This window comes from Equus caballus, chromosome 23 (assembly GCF_041296265.1).
Source record: "Equus caballus isolate H_3958 breed thoroughbred chromosome 23, TB-T2T, whole genome shotgun sequence".
NCBI lineage: Eukaryota > Metazoa > Chordata > Mammalia > Perissodactyla > Equidae > Equus > Equus caballus.
The window spans coordinates 15,984,147-16,005,393 of record NC_091706.1 but is presented as its reverse complement, the minus strand read 5'-3'; the positions used below and the strand labels follow the sequence as shown (position 1 = coordinate 16,005,393).

Sequence of the window (21,247 nt, the reverse complement as noted above, 5' to 3'; positions counted from 1 at the left end):
GTAGGAGTTCTCTACTTACGCATGCCCCACTTCAACTCTGACCTACTATACAAAACATAACCCTAAAACAAAGGGATATACTGCAGGCTGGAAACGGGGCAACTAACCAGCTAACTAAACCCAAATCCTGGTTTTTTAAAGAGACAATCAACTCAAAGTTAAAGAAAGGCACCACTCTTTTTCAGAAACAACAGATTTCTAGTTAATGACAGCATCTCCTCAGAATGGCTCATCGCTCCAGAAGAAGAAAATGGAGTGGCTATTGTGAGCCAAAGGATAAAATTTTCCATCACACATACAGAATTAGGTTCATTCTTCATTATGTTCATCCCTGGAGAGAACAGCGACCAGGAAAGAAGATTGGGACAAAATGCATTCCAGAGATATATGCAGACGGTCTAACGTAAGCATTTTATATGTGTATACATGTAGGTAAACAGCATCTTTTTTAAAAAAGCATGCCCGGGCAAGTTCGCTCTAGTTAGACTCCCTGCACCCACTGCCTGCCGTGGAAAGGAAGCGCAGGCCTGGGAGCTGCGGCTTTACTCTACAGCGAGAGCAGTACAACTGCCCCAGAGCAAGGGGTCTCCCACAGGCCTGCAGGTGCTCTGAAACCTGAGTGCCGCTGATCCGCCACTAGAGTTTCCTTTCTTTAACTGAGAACTCGTGAGAACACATTCTTCAGAAAAAGAAACTTGAGAGAAAATTAGATTTAAGTGGAATCAGGATAACTTCTGCAAATAAGCACATTCCCCAAATTCTGTTACTTGCTCAGTCCCAGAGCACAGGTGTCTTCTACCGACAGTCCCCTACGTGACAATGGTTCAACTCAGGATTTTTCGATTTTATGATGGCGCGAAAGCGATACGCATTCAGCAGAAACCATACTTCGAATTGTGGCCTTTTCCTGGCTGGCGATGAGCAGGAGGATATGCTCTCGTGCTGCTGGACAGCGACGGTGAGCCGCAGCTCCCAGGCAGCCGCGCCATCACGAGGGGGAGCCACCGAGACACTTAGAGCCGTTCTGTTTTCCACTGTCAGCACAGTAGTCAATAAATTACATGAGGTATTCTATGCTTTCTTATACAGCAGGCTCTGTGTCAGATGGTTTTGCCAACTCCAGGCTGATGTAAGTGTGAGCACACTGAAGGTAGGCTGGGCTAAGTTATAATGTTCAGTAGGTCAGGTGTACTAAACGCATTTTTGACTTACGATATTTTCAACTTACACGGATTTAGCAGGATGCAACCCCATCATAAGTTGAGAAAGATCTATATTTAAGCGGCTCCTGTGTCAGCTGGGTTTGAAATTTTTCACGTTTTTAAGGGACCAAAATACATCCCAGAATATCCTGTTGATCTCAGTTTCCCACATTTTCCATTAAAAAAAAAGCTCAACCAAACCAGAAAGGGATTCATGTGTCACTTTTCCGCACTGCTCAAATATGCCCCAAATCCCATTGATCCAATCATCGCCCCCCCTCCCTCCATGTGCCAGGCGCTGACCGGTGACGCCGCAGGACATGCAGACAGCTGCAGGCATGTGGGCTGCCTGCCACGAGGCCTAGTTCACTTGATGCCAAGCACCCATCTCAAGGTCCTCCACCTGAAAAGTCCCCTTGCCTAGTCGTGAATATTATTTCTGAAAGCGCCAAGTGTGGGGAGTGCACTGCTCTCCCACCTGCCTCCGACTCAACAATGGACGCCAGACAGACAAAGTGAGCCCCAAATGGGGAACTGCCGTTTGGTGAACCTCACGGTTACCCACCCGGAAGGAGACTGAGAGGGCCAAGCGCTTGGTGGAAAGGGGTCGGCTGGCAGCCCCGGAGCCTCTCACTCACCTTCCTTGTCAGCATCCTGCTGCTCCTCCTGCCCATCAGGGATGACGAGCTGGTCCCGCGCAGGGCCCTCCATCTCCTGATTTTCCTGGCTCTCCAACAGGGTGGCTGGCACCTGTGGGGTCCGGCCAACTTCTCCAACGCCTTTTCCACCCGCACGTTTGTCTTCTTCCACAGCCTGCTCCTGGCCTGGCTCGTGTGGCAGCCCCGGGCTGTCCCTCTGAAGTGCCTCCTCACTCACAACCTGAACCTCATTGGTTTCCTCTGTGCACAGAACAGTTAGCTGTGACCTCACTAGCATTTAATTTAATTAAAACAAAAAACCTAGTACCACTCCATTCCAGAGCCTTCCAAGGAGGGTGGATGAGGTGGGCTGTGGTGGGTGAGGCGGTTGGGTAATATATTTTGTGACCTAAGCAGAAGACTCTAGGCCTCTCTACGCCCGCAGCTCCTCTTCAGAACCACAAGAGGAAAGTGGTTAGACAAACAGCCTGGACTAAGTTACCTCAATTACAGCAACCACCTACGAGAGGAAGAGGGTGCTGAGGTGACCTGACCGTCCCATCTGTTTGAGACAAGTCCTTGGGAGCCAACGACAGCTAGGACTCAGCCCCCTCCCCTCAAAGCCACAGTCCCACCCGTGTCCCGAATAAAGCTGTGGCCTGCACATTTTTCACACGGCTCCCAAAGGACAAGGCAATCAGTTCAAAGGACGAAACATCAGGAAGATGGAGAACGAGCCCTGCAGCCCCGACTCCAGGTGCCCGGGGACACTCACTGCCCCCTGCGGGCCCCCGCCGCGCCCGTCCCCAGCAGCATTGTGCCCTGGGAGGACTAGTGCAGAGTGGACGGCATGCACTGCTGCTATGTTTTTTATTTGAATGGGGCTCCAAAGGGGGCTTAAACGTAATTACCAAGCTACACTTACCTTTGTCACCTTGTCTCTTCGAATCCACAGCTGCCTCAGAACTGGGGGCCGGGGTCCGGGGCTCGCTGTCGCCAGGCACGTCTCCTTTCCCTTGTGGAGCCTCTGCCTGCGGCAGGCCTGCGTCCTGCGGCCGGGGCTGAGGCTCGCTAAGGGCTCGGAGCTGAAACAGGAGCACAGGACCACAGGGCAGGGGCTCCGTGACCATGAACTTACAAAAACCCAAGCCATGCAACAGACCATATCCTTCTGACAAACGGGATCACTGAAACCTGAGACAGGCTGTGATCTATCCCAATCACACCCTCTCACCTGGCGTAAGTCAGGGGATCTGAGGTTGAGTCAAGATCTCCCAGAAGTACTTTCAACACTGGATTACCCAGGAGGCAGAAGATCAACAAGGAAAGAGAAGATTTGAACAACACTACAAACCAACTAGCCTGAACAGACATCCAGAGAACACTCGACCCAAAAAGGGCAAAATACGCATTCTTCACAAGTACACATAGAATATGCTCTAGGACAGGAGAGATGCCAGGCCACAAAACAAGCCTCAACGAATTTTCTTTCCTTTTTTTTTTTTTGGCTGAGGAAGATTCACCCTGAGCTAACATCTGTACCAATCTTCCTCCTCATGCTTGAGGAAGATTTGCTCTGAGGAAACGTCTGTGCCAAACAATCCTCTATTTTGTATGTGGGATGTCGCTACAGTACGGCTGCCAACAAGTGGTGTAGGTCCATGCCCGGGTGCCAAACCTGGGTTGCCAAAGCAGAGCACGCTGAACTTTAACCACTAGGCCACGGGGCTGGCCCCTAACCCTCAACAAGTTTAAAATCACTGAAATCTCACAAAATATGTTCTCCAATCACAATGGAATGACACTACAAAACAATAACAATGAAATCTGAGAAATTCCCAAATATGTGGAAATTAGACAATATGCTCCTAAATAAACAATGTGTCAAAGAAATCACAGGGAAAATTAGAAAGCACCTTGAGAAAAATCAAAACAAAAACACAACATACCAAACTTACAGGAGGCAGCTAAGGCAGTGCTTAAAGGGAAACTTACAGGCGTATATTAAGAAAAGAGACAGATCTCAGATTAATAACCTAATCTTCCACCTTACGATGCCAGAAAAAGAAGGGTGAACTGAACCTAAAGCAAGGAAGGACAAAAAAGAGATTAGAGTAGGAATTAATGAAATATGGAACAGAAAAACAACAGAGAAAACCAATGAAACCAAAAGTTAATTCTCTGAAAAGATGAAGAGAATTGACAAAACTTTAGCTAGATCAAGAAAAGAAAGAGAGAAGACTCAAATCACTAAAATAGAAAACGAAAGGGGACAACACTACCAACTTTACACAAATAAAAAAGGAATACTCTGAACAACTTTTGCCAACAAGTTTGATAACAGATGAAACAGATGAGTTCTTAGAAAGACACAAACTACCACAACTGACTCAAGAAGAAGAAAACCTGAGTAGACTTATAACAAGAGACTGAATTGGTCATTTAAAACTTTCCCCCAAAAAAAGTCCAGGCCCGAATGGCTTCACTAGTGAATTCTACCAAACATTTAAAGAATCAATACTAAATCTTCACAACGATTCCAAAAACAGAAGAGGAAGGCATACCCCCAACTCATCCTATGAGACCAGTAATTACCCTAGTATCAAAGCCAGACAAAGACTCAGGAAAAAACCAATATTTCTTACGAATATAGACACCAAAATCATCAACAAAATACTAGCACTCAAATCCAGCAACATACGAAAGGGTTATACACCATAGCCCAGTGGGATTTATCCCAGGAATGAAAGGTTAGTTGAACATCTAAAAATCAATTAATGTAATACATATCAAGAGCATAAAGGACAAAAAAAACACATGATCATCTCAACACAAGCAGAAAAAAATGTGGCAAAATCCAAAACACCTCTTCTTGATAAAAACACTCAACAAATTAAGAATAGAGGGGGATTTCCTCAACTTGATAATGGGCATGAAAAACATACAGCTGACATCAAATTTAATGGCGACAGACTTAGTGCTTTCCTCTATGATCAAGGACAAGTCAAGGATGTCTGCTCTTACCGCTTCAATTTAACACCGCACTAGAGATCCCAGCCAGGACTAAGAGGCAATAAGAAGAAACAAAAGAATCCAGATTGGAAAGGAAGATGTAAAACTATCTTCCTTTTCCTATTTTAGATGATATGATCTTGTATACAGAAAATCCTAACGAATCACAACAAATACGATTAAACAAATTCAGCAAGGCTGCAAGATACAAGATCAATACAAAAAATGAACTATATTTCTATACACTAGCAATAAACAATTTGAAAATGAAATTAAGAAAACAATTCCATTTATATTAGCAACAAAAAATACTTAGAAATAATTTGAACAAATGAAGTGCAAGTCTTCTGAAAACTATAAAACACTGTTGAAAGAGATTTTCAAAGGACTTAAGTAAGTGGAAAGACATCCTACATTCGCACATCGGGAGACTTAATGTTGCTAAGACGGCAATACTCGCCAGTGACCTACAGAGCCAAGGCAGCCTCTGTCAGAATCCTGCCTTGCTTTGCTGAGAAACTGGCAAGCAGATCCTAAAGTTCATATGGGAAGCCAACCAGTGCACACTAGACAAAATAACCTTGAGAAAGAAGAAGAAAGCTGGAGGAATCACACTTCCAGATTTCAAGGCTTACTACAAAGCTACAGTAATCAAGGCTGTGTGGTAGTGACACAAGGACAAAGAGGTCAATGGAATAGAATTGAGAGTCCAGAAATAAAGCTTCTTATTTACAGTGAACGGATTTTGACAAGGCTGCCGAGACAATTCAGTTGGGGAAAGAAGAGGGCTTTTTTCAACAAATAGTGCTAAGACAACCGGATATCCACATGCAAAAGAATGAAGTTGGACACTTAGCTCATACCATATACCAAAAATTAAATTAACTCAAAATGGATCAAAGGACTAAGTGTAAGAACTAAATGCTAAGAACTATAAAACTCTCAAAAGAAAACACAGGAGTAAATCTTCATGACCTTGGATTAGGCAAAGTGTTTTTAGATATTACACCAAAAGAACAAGCAACAAAAGAAAAAAACAGATAAACTAGACGTCATCTAAAACTTTTGTGCTTTAATAAACACCATCAAGAAAGTGAAAAAAGAACTCTCAGAATGGGAAAAAGTATTCGTAAATCATGTATTCAATATCTTTATATATCTATGAATATATAAAGAACTCTTACAATGCAATAATAAAAATAATTCAATTTAAAAATGGGCAGATTTGAACAGACACCTCTCCAAAGAAGATATCCAAATGGCCAATAAAGCATATGAAAAGATGCTCAACATCATTAGTTACTAGGAAAATGCAACTCCAAACCACTCCACACCCAGTAGGATGGCTACAGTGAAAAAGACAGATGATAACAAGAGCCAGTAAGAATGTGGCGAAACTGGAACCCTCATAAACTGCTGGTGGAAATGGGAAATGGTATGATCACTTTCTGAAAATAGTCTGGCAGGTTTTCAATACATTAAACATAGAGTTACCATATGACCAATAATTCCACTTTTAGGTATATGCCTAAGAGAAATGAAAACTTCCCTTCACACAAAGACATATACACGAATGTTCACAGCAGCATTATTCATAGTAGCCAAAAAATGCAAATAACCCAAATGTCCATCAGCTGACAAATGAATAAACAAAATGTGGTATATCCATACAATGGAATATTATTCAGCCACAAAAAGGGATGGAGTACTGATACATGCTACAACATGGATGAAACTTGAAAGCATTATGCTAAGTGAAAGACATCAGACACAAAAGACCACATACTGTCTGATTCCACTGATAGGAAATGTCCAGATAAGGCAAATCCATAGAGACAGAAAGTAGATTAGTGGCTGTCAAGGGCTCTGGGGACTGGGGGGAAGTGGGGAGTAAGCTAATGGGTACAGGGCTTCTTTTGGGCTAATGAAACGTTCTAAAATTGACTGTGATGATGGTCACATAACTTTGTGAATATACTAGAACTCTAAGTATGATACGGGCGATTGTATGGTCTATGAATTACATCTCAATAAAGCTGCTATATTTAACACAAAGTTTTCCCAGAAGGCTGTGCTCTGCACGGCAGGCTGACAGCACAGCACTGATCAGCCCCATCAGTGACCAGGTGACCACGGTGGCCACAGGATGTAACCATCTCCTTGGGACTGAGTGTCCTCAAAACAAGAAAGCAATAGCAAGTCTCTCCCAGGACGGCCGTGAGCTTTAAGTGAGGTAACCCCTGTAAGCCCTGAGCGTGGGGCTGGGACCGGGGGCCAGCGCACTCGGTCAGAGTCCCGGCATCTGGGGACCAGCTGCTGTGTCTCAGGGAACCAAACTCACAAGGAAGAGCAGAGATCAGAGCAAATCAGACAGTGGGCAAGAGAAGAAGATGCCTGAAGAGAGGGCAGGAATACCTTCTGGAAGTCCCTGGCAGAAAAACACGAGAATTACCTGCTGGTTTGGGTCCTTTTTTTCACTCAGGTCCCTGGAAGCGACAGCTTCATTCCCCTTTTTGGTGACTTCTTCTATTCGCTCCTCACACTGCTCCTTCACCTCTTTCATCTGATTGATGCACTGGCTCCTTCGGTAAAAGAATGCCAAAGAAAGGACAAATATTTAGGGATATGTCTGTACACCCAGCACGTCCCTGCTGTGACTCTGAACCCACTTCAAAAGGAGACCCAGCACATTTCTTTCACCCAAAAACACAAAGCTACATGTGTGTTTTCAGTTATTAAATGACAAGAAAACCGTAGTTGATTGAACTTACTAAAAATGTCACATTGTTCTAAAATAAGTGAACTTTACTGGTTAGAACAAACAATTTTTTAAATATAATCTGGTATAATAAAAAATTTGGTCTTTGTCCCCAACTATTAGCACAGAGCTCCTAAAACCCCTGGAATTTCCTGAGCAATAGGAGCGTCTTCAGTTCTTCATAAGCAGCCCCTGTGGACCACACCTGCGTTCATGCTAATGAGCTGACTCAGGATGGAGGCTGCTGGTCAGAGGAACAGGCCACAGCACCAGAGGACAGGAACTTTCAGCCCTGCCCTGTCCTCCAGGGAGAGGAAGGGACTGGAGACTGAGTTCCGTCTCGTGGCCAACGACGTAATCAACCATGCCCATAGACCCTTAGACACAAACTCTGGACCACCAGGCTTGGCAAGCTTCCTGGTCGATGAACGTGTCTACATACCAGAAAGGTGGCCCCCCAATCCAACAGAAGCTCCTGCTTCCCCTCACCCCAGACCCTGCCTTATAAGTCTCGACCACTTAGCTGCTCCTGAGTTCTACCCTTTATACTAAAACTGTAATTTTAAGTACGGAACTTTCCTGAGTTCTGTGAGTTCTTCTAGAGAATTCTTGAATCTGAGGGTGTTGTGGGAAGCCTTGAATTTGGAGCTAGCCAGGCAAAAGGACAGGTGGCCTGGGGACACCCGGAACTTGTGGCTGGTGTCTGAAGTGGGGGCAGTCTTGTGGGACTGAGCCCCTTAATCTGTGGACTTTGTGCTAACTCTGAGGAGTGTCAAAACTGAACTGGACTTCCACTTCCAGGAAGATGGAACATATGCATTTTTCCTATTCCTCCCACTAAGCACAACTAAAAACTCTGAACGTTATATTTAAAACAAACATAAGAAAACTCTGAAAGGTGGAGAGAAGGAGGCAGACTGACTCGGGACCTCAGGATCTGAAGGACACCCAGCAGTGTCACTGCAGAATCCGTAGGAAGCCTGCATTTCCACGTAATGAGGCCCTCTGCCTCCCCATGGGGTGGTGTCAGAGGACGTCAGGGAGGAGTCAGGGCTCCACGCCTGCCCAGAGGTTTCAACCAAAAATCACGCAACACATCAAGAATGGGATGAAAAGAGAGAATCAACAGATCCCAACACCGACAGGAGAGAGCAACTGAAATGATCTGATGAAGATTTTAAAGCAGCCACCAGAAAAATGTTTTAATGAACAATTACAACTTGCTTGAAAGAAATGAAAAAATACATAGTCTCAGCAAAGAAATAAAAAGTCTTAGCAAACAAATAAAACATACAAATAAGAACCAAATGGAAATTTCAGAACTGAAAAATGCAATAACAAAAATAAAAAAACTCAGTGGAGGAAAGAATCAGTCAACTGGAAGACAGAACAACAGGTATTATCCAATCTGAACACAAAAGGAAACAGACTGGGGGGAAAAAAGAGCAGAGCTGCAGGGACGTGTGACTCTAACAGAAGGCCTGATTTCGTGTCATCAGAATCTGGGGAGAAGGAGAAGAAAACTTCCCCACCAAGGCCCGCGTAGCTGATCACTTTCGTGCCCGTCTTCAAGATACTAGTCTTATTCACTCCCTCCCATGACAATATAAACTCTCTGCCCTGCCCGGATCACGCTGAGCTCCCCAGATTCTCTTTCTTTTCTAGAACAAGTCCTAATCCCCCTTCTCTACTCCCCATTCTGTAAGACTCACTTCTAAACGGCCTTTCCTAAGAAGTCTTACTCTGGGTCACAGACAGGCACTCATGAAAATGATACAGTTTGGTTGAGAATATCGAAAGGCACTTTCAAAAAGTGTATAAGTCAGCATCAGGTTTGGCTGCATGAAGCACACAGGCCCTAAGACAGCAGTTTACCTTTTCCACACATAAAAGAGCTCTGGATGTAGGTCATCCAAGGCCTGTATGGCAGCTCTGAGTCACCAAAACTCCAGGCTTCTCTTTCTGTCTCAATATCCTAGCACTGGTTTCTATCCTTATGATTACCTCATGATCCAGGATGGCTGCTAGTGGTCCAGCCATCTTGTCTGAGTTCTGGGCAGCAGGAAGGAAGGAGGAGGGAAGGGGTGTGCAGTGGCCTGTCCTCATTTTCAGAGGCCTTCCTACAAGTCCCACCCCACAATTTCCTTTCCCCACTGGCCAGACCTTAGTCAACTGGCCATACCTAACTGCAAGGAAGGATTAGAAATGTAGTATTCTTGCTGGGAAAAAAAGATGAATAGATTTGGATAAGCACTGACCAGTCTTTGCCACAGGCAGTTTCGAAAACGTTTTGAGCCACAAAACATTGATAAAGTAACTGAATCATGTCCCAAGTTGAGAACATATCCAATTACATACTACATTAATTTAAATGGATTAGAGTTGGAGACAGCAGTATGAATTCATGCTTAACTTAATCTAGATACAGATACACACACACGTATCTCTTTGCTCTGTCATCTGAGAAGGCCTAGCAGCAATGACACCCTGGGAGCAACAAGACGCCTTGTGCCACGATCTTGGTTTCTAATACCATTCTTAATAAAAAGAACCAGAGCTCCCTAGAGAAATGGTGGATTGGTTGATTCCAGGACTGGGACAGGAAATATATAAGTCTGAAGCGTCTTCTGGTGCCAGAGTGTAAGAAAGTGCTATAAAAAAGGTGGGGGAGGGGCACAATACTGGGATATGTCGACTGGATAAGGGAGTCAGTTGAAGCAGCTCCCAAAGGCCAAAGCTGGAGCAATTTGAGGAAAAAAATAAAAATTGGATTATAACCCAAAGTCTAAAATAAATATCCATGAGTCCATCCTGACATAAACAAATAAGTAGCCTGATAGATAAGAAGAGTCAAATCTCCCGTGCAGGAAAATTCCAATGTATACAGATACCCCACCCTAAGGAAGCGGAGCATAAACCTGCGCCGTCTCTACGTGCAGGCTCCCACAGGGACTTCCTTCCAAAGATGACAGAGCAGAGGGAGAAAGCAGAGTAACCTCCTCCTGCGGAAAGCTGACCAACACGCCTCCAGCAGGGGACCAGCTGAACGTCGTCGCAGTGACAAGCCCTCCTCACGGGAAGGGATGGGAACCGTGCTTCCACTCCGCAGCCTTCCTCCCAGAAATGCCGCCCCAGAGGAGCGACTAGAAAAACACCGGATATATGATGACTGAAGGACATTCCACAAAACACCGACCAGTACTCCTCAAAACTGTCAAGATCATAAAAAAGAGAGTCTGGGAAACTGTCACAGCCAGGAGGAGCCTCAGGAAACAGGACAACTAAATGTCATGTGTATCCTGGAACAGAAAAAGGACATCAGGGAGAACCGGAATAAATCTGAGGATGTCTGAATCAAGCATGAACTTCAGTTAATAATGAATCTATACTGGTTAATTAATCGTGACAAATATACTATCCTAAAGTGTTAACAATAGGGAAAACTGGGTGTGGGGTATACAGGAACTCTGTATTCTCTTCTCAATAATTCTGTGAATCTAAACTCTTCAAGAATTTAAAATTTGGGGCCGGTCCCGTGGCCGAGTGGTTAAGTTCGCATGCTCCGCTGCAGGCGGCCCAGTGTTTTGCTGGTTTGAATCCTGGGCGCGGACATGGCACTGCTCATCAAACCACGCTGAGGCAGCATCCCACATGCCACAACTAGAAGGACCCACAACGAAGAATACACAACTATGTACTGGGGAGCTTTGGGGAGAAAAAGGGAAAAAAAAATCTTAAAAAAAAAAAAAAGAATGCAAAATTATTTTTAAAAAATAAATAAAACTAAATTGAAACGAACTGGAGGACACCCGGTTGGCGTCAGAGAATTACGGTTGGCGCGTACAATCTAATCAGCCCGAGCTCCCAACGAGCTGAGACATTCGGAAGCATCGCTTCAGCTCTCTGCCTGGAATTTATTTTAAGCGTACCTTAAATGTCAGAGCTTCGAAGAAACTGAGAGAACTCCCTGCCTGTACAGGTAAGGAAGCCAGGCGGTGAGCTGACTGTCTGACACCGACAGAAAGCGCTAAGGCAGACACCAGAGCCACACGTCGGCTTCTGACTGTGCCGTGTCTCCTTCACACGCAGGCATTTCAGAGCAAGTGTCAGGGCACTCAGCCTCCACCCCTGGGACACAGCCTTCTGGTCAGAGGACTGACTGGGTCTCATCGTCCCACACATACAGGGGCATCGAGTATTGTGGAAATAACGAAAGACAGGCTTCCTGGCCACGGACAGCTTACACATCGGGAGAAGACTTGGTGAAAAATTCATGTAAATAAAATTCTCACAAACATGCCAGCCCCAGGCAGTAGACTGGTGCAAAGCAGCTTAAATACAGCGAACGACAGAGAGATGTCAGTATCCTGAAAGAACTAACCATGTCCGATTCTTCACTACTAAGCAATGTCGCAGAAGCTCGGGATGGCAAGTGAGCAGGGGCACGGCGTTCCTGAGCCTTTAAACCTACGAACAGGAAATGCTGTTTCCACCCACTCTCAGCCCGGCCAAAATCTAGAACAAGGAGCCTCTCTCCGAGCCTCCAGATGAAGGCTGGCTGTCCACACCCGAGCTCGACAGCAGCAAGAGGAACCACCTCAGAACGAAGCTCAAATTCTCAGACACAGATCAGCAGATGGCGACACTGTTACTTCCTGAGCCTCAGGCTGGCTTCTTCCCACATGCACATGGCAAATATTCAGGCATCAACTGGAGCTAAAATGTAGGACATACAGGACTGGGCACCAGCGACTATTCTAACTGGTGCAACTGACAATCAGAGTACTATGAACGGAATGTGCTCAATCCAGCAATCGACCAAGGCAGGGGAGCCGACCGTCCAGGGCGCTATCTTCAGAGTATGACTAGCTACAGTCCGGGAAGAGCATCCACAAACTGTTTCCTGTTTCCTCCTGGCATGGAGATGAGACGGCAGGCAGTCCATCTGATACACCTCCTCTGAGCGCTTTGGGGAGAGACTGCAAGGTTGTGTTTGGTTCACATACAGTGATCACTTAGTGATGTGTGCCACAGGTGTAGGAATAAGAAGAGGGGACAAGTGCTGACTCTGATACTGGAGAAAGAACACTAACTTACGCATCAGGAAATCTAGCCTGTCAGCTTTTTCATTCTCAGCACTGCCCTCTGTAAAAGGATTAGACCAGAAAGGGGGTTTTAACAGATGGCGTGCAGGTATGCTTCCGAGGTCCCACAAATTGAACACACAACTTTGTGTATATATCCATTTAGAAATTTGCTAACAAGGTGTCCATACATTTTATCGGATTCTCAAAAAGCGTCTATAATCCAAAGAAAGTTAAGAAAAACGAACTCTTTCCAGTTTTCAACATTCCATGAACATCATCCCTGGAAGCATCCAGCATATGGTGGTACAAGGGACAACTAGTGAAACAGATGTGGTCAGCTAGCAAGAGTTTCCAACCCAGCTATCACCCTCCTAAGGGAAGAATGTGGCCCGCAAAAGCCAACCCAGGTTAGAACGTTCTGCTCGCTACCTGTCTGAACGCTCCTACACGGGGAGCCGAGCTGCACGTCCTGTCACTGGGCCCTGGCTGACTTCCAGCTAGGTCAAAATCTTCTGCATCGGCATTTATCAAGGGAGGCCATTGATGGCTTATTGTATTCCAATCACTGGAAGGGAAACGCGTGTGCTAAGGCATCCTTCAAAGATGAGTAAGACCGGGGCACTTCCTTCTCGGTGGTTACCAGCCTAGCTCAGGGTTTCTTACCTGGCACTCCCGGCGTCTGGGCAGGTAGAACTCTGCTGTGGGAGCAGCCCTGTGCACTGTAGGTTCTGAGCGGCAGCCCTGTTCTCGGCACACTAGAAGCTGGTAGCACCCTCTCCCAAGCTGTGATAACCAAAAACTTCTCTAGACGTTGCCAAAGGTCTCCTGGGGGCAAAACTGCCACCCACAGAGAACCGATGGGCTGGCTGAATAAGGTTCCACGCGCATATTTTCTCATTGTGTTTCCCTTGCTTTGACTGTTTGCGCATGTCCTTTCTGTATTTACAAAGTTGATCTTAAAGTAATCAGGAAGATATCACGGTGAGCAGACAATCTTTAGAAGGAACATCAGAATCCCTACAAGGGCAACGGGCGGGCGTAAGGAAGCTTACTCTCCTGCATTGCTGGTGACCTTCCAGAGGGCAATTTGGCAATGGATACCAAGTGGCATACTAACCCTACAGGTGAGTCTTTTTTAGAAGGAAATAATCCAAAACGATAATTTTTAAAAGTTATATGCACTGATGTCAGGCAAGTTATAATAACTGAAATTTAGAAGTAACCTAAATATCCAACAAACAGGGAAACAGTAAATTAAATGTGGTACCTATACATTATGGAATATTAACCAGCCATTTTTTACAATAAAACATTTTGGAGCAATATGGATTTTTATATATACATAATGCAAGTGAAAAAATGATTTAAAAATTTTAATGGCGACTGCAATTATGTAAAAAATTCATACGCACTTGGATACAGACTAGAGAGAAGTCAGTCACAGGGAAAAGAGGGCTGGGGTCACGGGTGGCTAGTTGTCCCCAAATCCCAAACTTCCTGTGCTTGAGTTATACTGTTTTTATGAGGAAAAAAAGGAGAAAAAATACACAGACTACAACTTCATTCTCCACCCTCTAAATTGGTTTTTATTCTCTCACGAATGGGTTAAGGTAACTTTTTTAAAGCTTACTGTTCTCTTTTGATCATAAAAGTACTCCAAGAAGTGAAAGTGTAGAACTTTCACATGTAACTGAAGTCATCAGCTGGAAACAGGCTGTCACAACTGCGAGCAGGAGGCCTAATGTGCAGCAGGTGACCACTCACAGCACCACACCTGGGCTCCCGCCACAGACACAAAAAGGGAAATCGCTGAGATTACGGACACTTAATTCGCTTGACTGGAGGCATCATTTCACGATGTACAGTTATACCAAATCGTCATATTTTACACTTAAATACACACAATGATTATTTGTCAATCACACCTCAATAAAGCTGAAAAAATAAAAGTACTCCATTCTCACCGCAGAAATTTGGAAAGACCTTAAAAGTCTCAAAAAAACAAAACGCCCACAATGCCAACAGCCAGTGATAAATCAGACCAATATTATGCCAGAATGCCTTCTACTCTGTGAGTTGGACTTGGGTCACATCTGAGCACTTCTGGAAGACATTTTTAAAGGCTTTAGATTATCGACTTAACCAATACACCTATGCTTTACGGACTTTTAAACTCTGTTAAGTTTTAAAGCATGCGGAGCAAATCATTCCTACTAAGGGACTGCCCTCTTATTACTGTCTATGGTGAGCCCACTGGTGAACTTTTCCACAGCTTTCTGAAGCACTGCTGACACTTCAAACGTAAAATGCATGAAGGACACGACTTGTAGAAGGGACCGAGGCTTTCCCGCAGGGCCCTGCATGCTCCATACTGGAAGGGCCGGGGAGCGGAGGCTGGACCCTGCCTGCCGCCCTCCGTTTAGAAAAGGTCAGCCCCTGAGGGGCACGCACTTACAGGTCGTAGGAGAACTTCCTCTCCAGGTTGGTCTGGTTCTTCTGGAACTGGAGGACATCCTGCTGCAGTCTGCCGTAATTCTTCTGCAGGGCCTTTAGCTGGTCTGTGCCGAGAGGGGGGCACGAGATCGCACATGTCACTGGCACACCATCATGACAGGGCACACCATCAAAACCCACAGACAAGAACACGATGGGCGGCGGGACACGGGGGCGGGGAGGGAGGGAGAGGGCAGAAGACAGGCAGTCATCACTACGTTGGCCTTGGAAGTGGCCCTGGAAGGAAGACCAGGGCCCCGCAGGAGCCTGCACCCTGACTCTTTGCTAGACGGCTCTTTAAATGTCCTTTTTGAAGGGGAAAGAAGGCGCGGCGCGGAGTAGAGGCGGACTCACCTTGCAGCGTCCTGATGAGCCTCTCGCCCGCCGTGATGTTGTTCACCAGCACCGCCTGCAGGAAGACACACAGATGGAGCCGCAGCGCACGCGCAGGCCCGGGACGCGCCCAGCAGCTGCAGGGGCTCCCGGGGCAGTGCTGAGCCACGTGGCCCAGCAGGGCAGGGGGCCGGGGCTGCCCCAGCTCTGGACGCACTCCCCCTCCACCACGGACCCCTCGGCCCTCTGCGCAGCCCGGGACACAGTGCCACCTGAGCCCAGGCGGCCAGCAGAAGGAAGGGCCGGGCGCAGGGTGCACCACCAGGCAGCTGTCTGCACTCCCGTCCTCTCCTGCCCGCAGTCATGACCCCTGGGGCAAGGCGCGTCGGGGAAAGCCGACAATGGAGGAGGGAAGAAGCAACACAGGGCTCAAGAAGACAAAGAAAAAAAGGAAGAAGTGTGAGTGTGGCATCCAGCGTGACAAGCGGCCTGTACAGGCCGCGTCCCTGGCGAGCACTCCACGTCTACGCCGTGTTCACTCCTCACTGCAGGGGCACGGGCGGCAGGGCTACCCACTTTATGGGACAGGAAACGGAGGCACAGGCTCAAGGGCACGTGGCTCTCTTAACAGCTACAGGACCCGAGCCCGGTGGCTCCTTCCAGACTGCGAGCTCCTCGGCACGACTTCCAAACTGGGAGGGGACCCCAAGCAGGATGCCAGCTTAGCAGACACAGCCAGTGCTAAACCCAAGTAAACCCTGACAAAGAGAGGGCGAGAATGGTGACCGTCCGAGGGTAGCACATGGTGTACGACGACAGCCACACCACCTCGCTCTTCTGCGCCTCTGTGGTCTCCCTGTGCCCTCTCTGTCCAGCCCTGACTCTCTTTGGCCTGGACAGAGCCAGAAGTGAATACAGGAGTGTGCTCCCAAAAACGAAAGCTGGCCAAATGAATCTGGTGCTTATTTTGGGAGATCTGAGGACACACAACATTTCCTGGCACAACAAGGAAGAAGTGACAGTAGTAATATCTGTATAATTAATCTCTCAGGGAGAGAGTATCAAGAGGAGTGTTTCTAGATGCTCGACATGGGCAGGGAGCAAAGAGAACCAGAAGTGACAGGAGGACTCAGCTCCCAGCTCCTGCTCCTCTCAGAAAAGGCCTGCACAGGTTCAATGAAAAAGACAGAAGATTAGCCTAAGACCCAGCAGTCCCACTTCCAGGTATACATCCAAAGAACTCAAAGCAAGCTCTGGAAGAGATACCTGCACCCCCACGTTCACGGCAGCAGCACTCACAACAGCCAAGAGCTGGAGGCAACCCAGTGTCCTTCAACAAACAAATGGAGAACGACAACTGGTACATACACACAATGGAATATTATGCAGCCTTTAAAAAAGAGGAGTGTCACATGCCACAACATGGATGAACTCTGAGGACATTATGCCAAGCAAATCAAGCCAGACACAAAAGGAGAAACAGTGTACGATTCCACTCACATGAATTGTTTAAAGCAATCAAAATAATAGAAACAAAGTAGAAAGGTGATTCCCATGGGCTGGGGGAAAGGGCATTAGCATTTAACGGGTATAGATTTCACTCTTGCAAGATGAAAAAGTTTTGCTGCACAACAAGGTGAACATATTTATCACGACTGAGTTGTACACTGAGACTTCCACCTCACGTAAGTATCAAAACCACCTTCCCGCTGAACATCAGTGCTGAAAGAAAACAGAAAAAGGGCAGGAACAGGGAAACGATTATGCGCTAGTCATCTCGAAAGCTGCTCTCTCTCAGGTAAGTCATTTCTACAAAAATTATGGCGATGTGACCAGTCCCTTCACGCATTCCCCTCAGCCTGAGCCCAAAAAAACCCATACTGGAGTCTGCAACTATCTGAGGGTTTAAGAATGTTTAGGAACTGCTGCAGGCTGCAATATTTGAAGATACTTCTGTCGCCCATGTGACTTCACTCTTCCAAAGAAAATATATTCTAGTTATCTTCCCCCACCTACTTACTTATGCATGGAAAAATACAGTCTCCACTTAAGAAAAGGAGAAAAGGATTGCAAAATGCCAGCGAGATCTTTTATATGCAGTTCTATATTTATTGAAAATCTTGTTGACTCATTTCCAGGAAAACTATGAAAATGCTTCTACCTTCTTTTTGGGTTCAGTACAAAGAAAAGAAAACACCTGCATTAGACAAAATTACTTTCAAATGAATTATATATTCTACTCTAACAGCCCAGCTGCTGTTCACATCGCGGGCAGCTGTACTTGCTGGTGTGCGTGAAGTGTCCCCTGGGAACGCTCACGGGAGACAGGGAGGCTGTAGGTGCCACCAGACTTTACCTGGAAACTAAACTCAGAGGACTCGGTGCATCACCCACGGACAAACTTACTGTGACCATTCTATCTGGGAAACAAGTATATTCGATCCAACTATTTCTACATTAGATTCCTAGAAAAATAAGCTCAATGTTTCATGGAAATTTTCAAAGCAGTAAATCTACAACAAATTATCATGTTCTGAAAGCTCAATAAGATGTGAATGACTAAATTTTAAAAATACTAATGTTTTAAGAGCTCACTGGAAGTGTGACGCTGATCCCATTAAGAAGAGAAGGCAGCCTTTGCTGCTGTATTCGTTTGGCTCATTAAAATAATCAACCTGCTGTGAAGGTGGGGTTCCACCTTTAAGCCTCGCTCAAGAGGACCCTCTAACTCTCTAACCTTGTCAACCCACCAGCAATCAGGCACCTGGGGAACTTCTTTGCAATGACATTCCTGTCAGTGCCTCAGGGAGATGAACCTTAAATGAAAATCTTAATCTTAGGGACCTGCGAATGACATTAAGCATGAGTGGAAGAGGAAGTAGTCGTTTGTCTTCTTTTTACCCCTCACCAACTTCAAAACCTCCCAGAGCAGTGCTATCCAACAGAAATACAACGTCAGTCATAAATGGAAAGTTAAAAATTTTCAGTTCTCACATTCAGTAAGAACAAACAGGTTGGGCAAGGATTTGAATAGACATTTCCCCAAAGAAGATACACAGTGGCCAGTAAGTATATGAAAGATGCTCAACATCATTAGTCACTAGAGAAATGCAAATCAAAATGTGAAGATACTGCTTCCCACGCAAAAGGCGACAAGTAAAAAAACCAAAAAAGCAAAGTAAGTATCGACAAGGATGTGGAGAAACTGGAGCGAAACTGGAGCCGTCACCACAGCTGACGAGAATGTAAAATGGTGGAGTCGCTGTGGGAAACAATTTGGCAGTTCCTCAAAAAATTAGACTTATCACACAACCCAGTAATTCTACACATAGATCCAAGAGAAATGAAAACATACGTCCACACAAAAACCTGTCCGCACATGTTCACAGCAAGAATTATTCATAACAGTCAGACAGTGGAAACAACTCAATGTCCATCAAGTGATGAAGGGATAAGCAAAAGGTGGTATATCCATATAACGGACGACTATTCAGCCATAAAAAGGACTGGAGCACTGACACGCTGCAACATGGATGGACCCTGAAAACACTACGCTAAGTGAGAGAAGCCAGAGACAAAAGGCCACAAAATGTGTGATTCCACAAATGCATGCCCAGACCAGGCAAATCTAGAAAGTAAATTAGTGGTTGTCAGGGACCGGTGGGAGCGGGAAACGGGGAGTGACTGCTTAACAGGTATGTGTTTCTTTTTGGCGTAATAAAACGTTCTGGAATTAGGTAGTGGTGATGGTTGCAGAACATCGTAAATATACCAAAACCCACTGAATGACACACTTTAAAATGGTTAAAATGGTGAGTTTTATGTTGTGTAAATTTTATCCCAATTAACAAAAAGAAACAGGTGAAATTAGGTGTTAATGCTTTATTGAATCTAATATATCCAAATTATCATGTCAAGATGTAATCAACATAAAAAGCATTAACGAGATATTTTACTTTTTTTTTCATACTAAGCCTTTGCAACCCAGCATATTTTACACTTTCAGCACATCTCACTTGAGACATTTTCAGCACTCAACAGTCACTCACCGGTAGGGACAGCACAGCCCCTGGGGAATAAGAAGGGCGGGCAGAGGGACAGTCTGGGAGCAGAGAACTGCCAATTAGTTATTTATTTACAGCATCCCACTGAGATTATACACTCATACCAGCACCCATTGGCAACCACAACAAAACAAGTACTGCCTGCCACACACTTCACACCTATGGCCCCTGTGGGCCAAATGCTGGCTCACCAAACACATGTTCTCAGAGAACCCAGGCACAAAGTCGTGTGGCCACTAGTCCCGTCCACAAAAACCCTACGGTTGACAGCAGTCACTTTTGTGGTTAAAAATAAGCACACACAGAAATGTGAACACTGGCTGGATCTTTGCTATGAAGGGATCACTGGCATTTTTAGTGTGATAATGGTATGAGAATGTTACGAGAAGAGCAGATCCCGCCTTCTAGAGATACACAGTGAAACAGGATGGAAACAGTGTGTGTCATCATCACTAGCTTGATGTTGGACACGTGGGGCCAGCAGACCATTCTGTCTACTTTTTCATGTTTTAACTAGTCTACACACACAGACACACACAGATAATCTTGTCACAGCACTAATAATTAAAACTGAAAAGCAAAGTTAAGAACAAATTCTTTTATAATCAACTTCAAGGCTGGTTTTAGTGGAAAAGAAAGATGAGTTGGAAGATGCTGAGGTAGACTTTTATTTTCTGAAGGAAATTCTGGCTAAGTTCAAGATCTTTCAGAGGCACAGATCCTTCCAGTGTGTTATTTCTTACCTGTAATTTCCCTCGTAAAATTAAGCAGTTTTCTTATCACAGTATATATAGTTCCACCAACAATTTTTCAGCTACGATAAGAGCTTTTAAGGCTCATTAACGGGATAAAAGGGAGGAGCAAGAAAAGGAGACATGAGGAGAGAGAGCAAGAGAAAAGGCGGAGGGGGTTTTCTTGAAGAAAATGAAAAGACCTGAAAAGTGGGGAAGGAAATGGAAGATTCCGTGGATTCTGGTTTGGAGTCTGCTAATTTGCTCCTTGTCCTCTGACATATCACTTAACTTCTCCCGGCCTCAGTTTCCCCAGCTGGAACCTAAAGCCTGCCGCGTTTTAACAGGGGCACACGATGGGCATTCAGATTGGACGATTCTTTATTTTCCGTACTGTCCCCGACAGGGCAGCATCTTTAGCAGCCCTGCTCCCCTCGCCCCCTCTAAACGCCAGCAGCACTCGCATCCCTGCAACGTGTGTCACCAACACAAAAGGAAAGCCCCTACATTTCCAAGTGGCCCGGAGCGGACACTGGAGGTTCAACCGGTCAAACCATTGTTCTTTCAAGAGAAACCGTGCAGCGGACACAGAGGAATGACAGTGGAGCCAGGAGAGACGTCCAGGCCCCGGCTCAGCACGCCCGGCCCCCAGCCTCTCCACGATTCTGCAGGCCGCCAGCAGCGGGAGGGAGCGCTCCCGGGCGGCCGGGCGGCAGGGCGGGGCGAGCGTGCCGGCAGGAGCCGCGCAGGTGCAGAGCGGCGGGCAGGCCCGGGGAAGCACCGAGCTGGGCCGAGGGGCGGCACGTGCAAGCCCGCACGACGGGCGCACTACGAGGGGCAGGGGTGCACAGACCACGCCGCGGCCCGGGGGCTTCCCCGGGGAGGGCGAGGGCAGCCACAGGCCAACTCACAGAGCAGGCCGAGAGGCG

At 46.1% G+C, this 21,247-nt stretch overlaps 1 protein-coding gene across 3 annotated transcripts in view; it reads right to left on the bottom strand.

Moving 5' to 3' along the window:
* The window catches only part of GOLM1 (golgi membrane protein 1), a 54,131-nt gene that overhangs the window by 8,580 nt on the left and 24,304 nt on the right, over nucleotides 1-21,247 (bottom strand). For all 3 annotated transcript variants that reach the window (XM_023627122.2, XM_001495638.7, XM_014735382.3), the window contains exons 4-8: nucleotides 15,545-15,599; nucleotides 15,153-15,255; nucleotides 7,305-7,434; nucleotides 2,766-2,925; nucleotides 1,841-2,101 (exon numbers count right to left, since the gene is read on the bottom strand). In XM_023627122.2, the coding sequence (XP_023482890.2) occupies nucleotides 1,841-2,101; nucleotides 2,766-2,925; nucleotides 7,305-7,434; nucleotides 15,153-15,255; nucleotides 15,545-15,599 (709 nt within the window). The remainder of the gene's footprint in view (nucleotides 1-1,840; nucleotides 2,102-2,765; nucleotides 2,926-7,304; nucleotides 7,435-15,152; nucleotides 15,256-15,544; nucleotides 15,600-21,247) is intronic.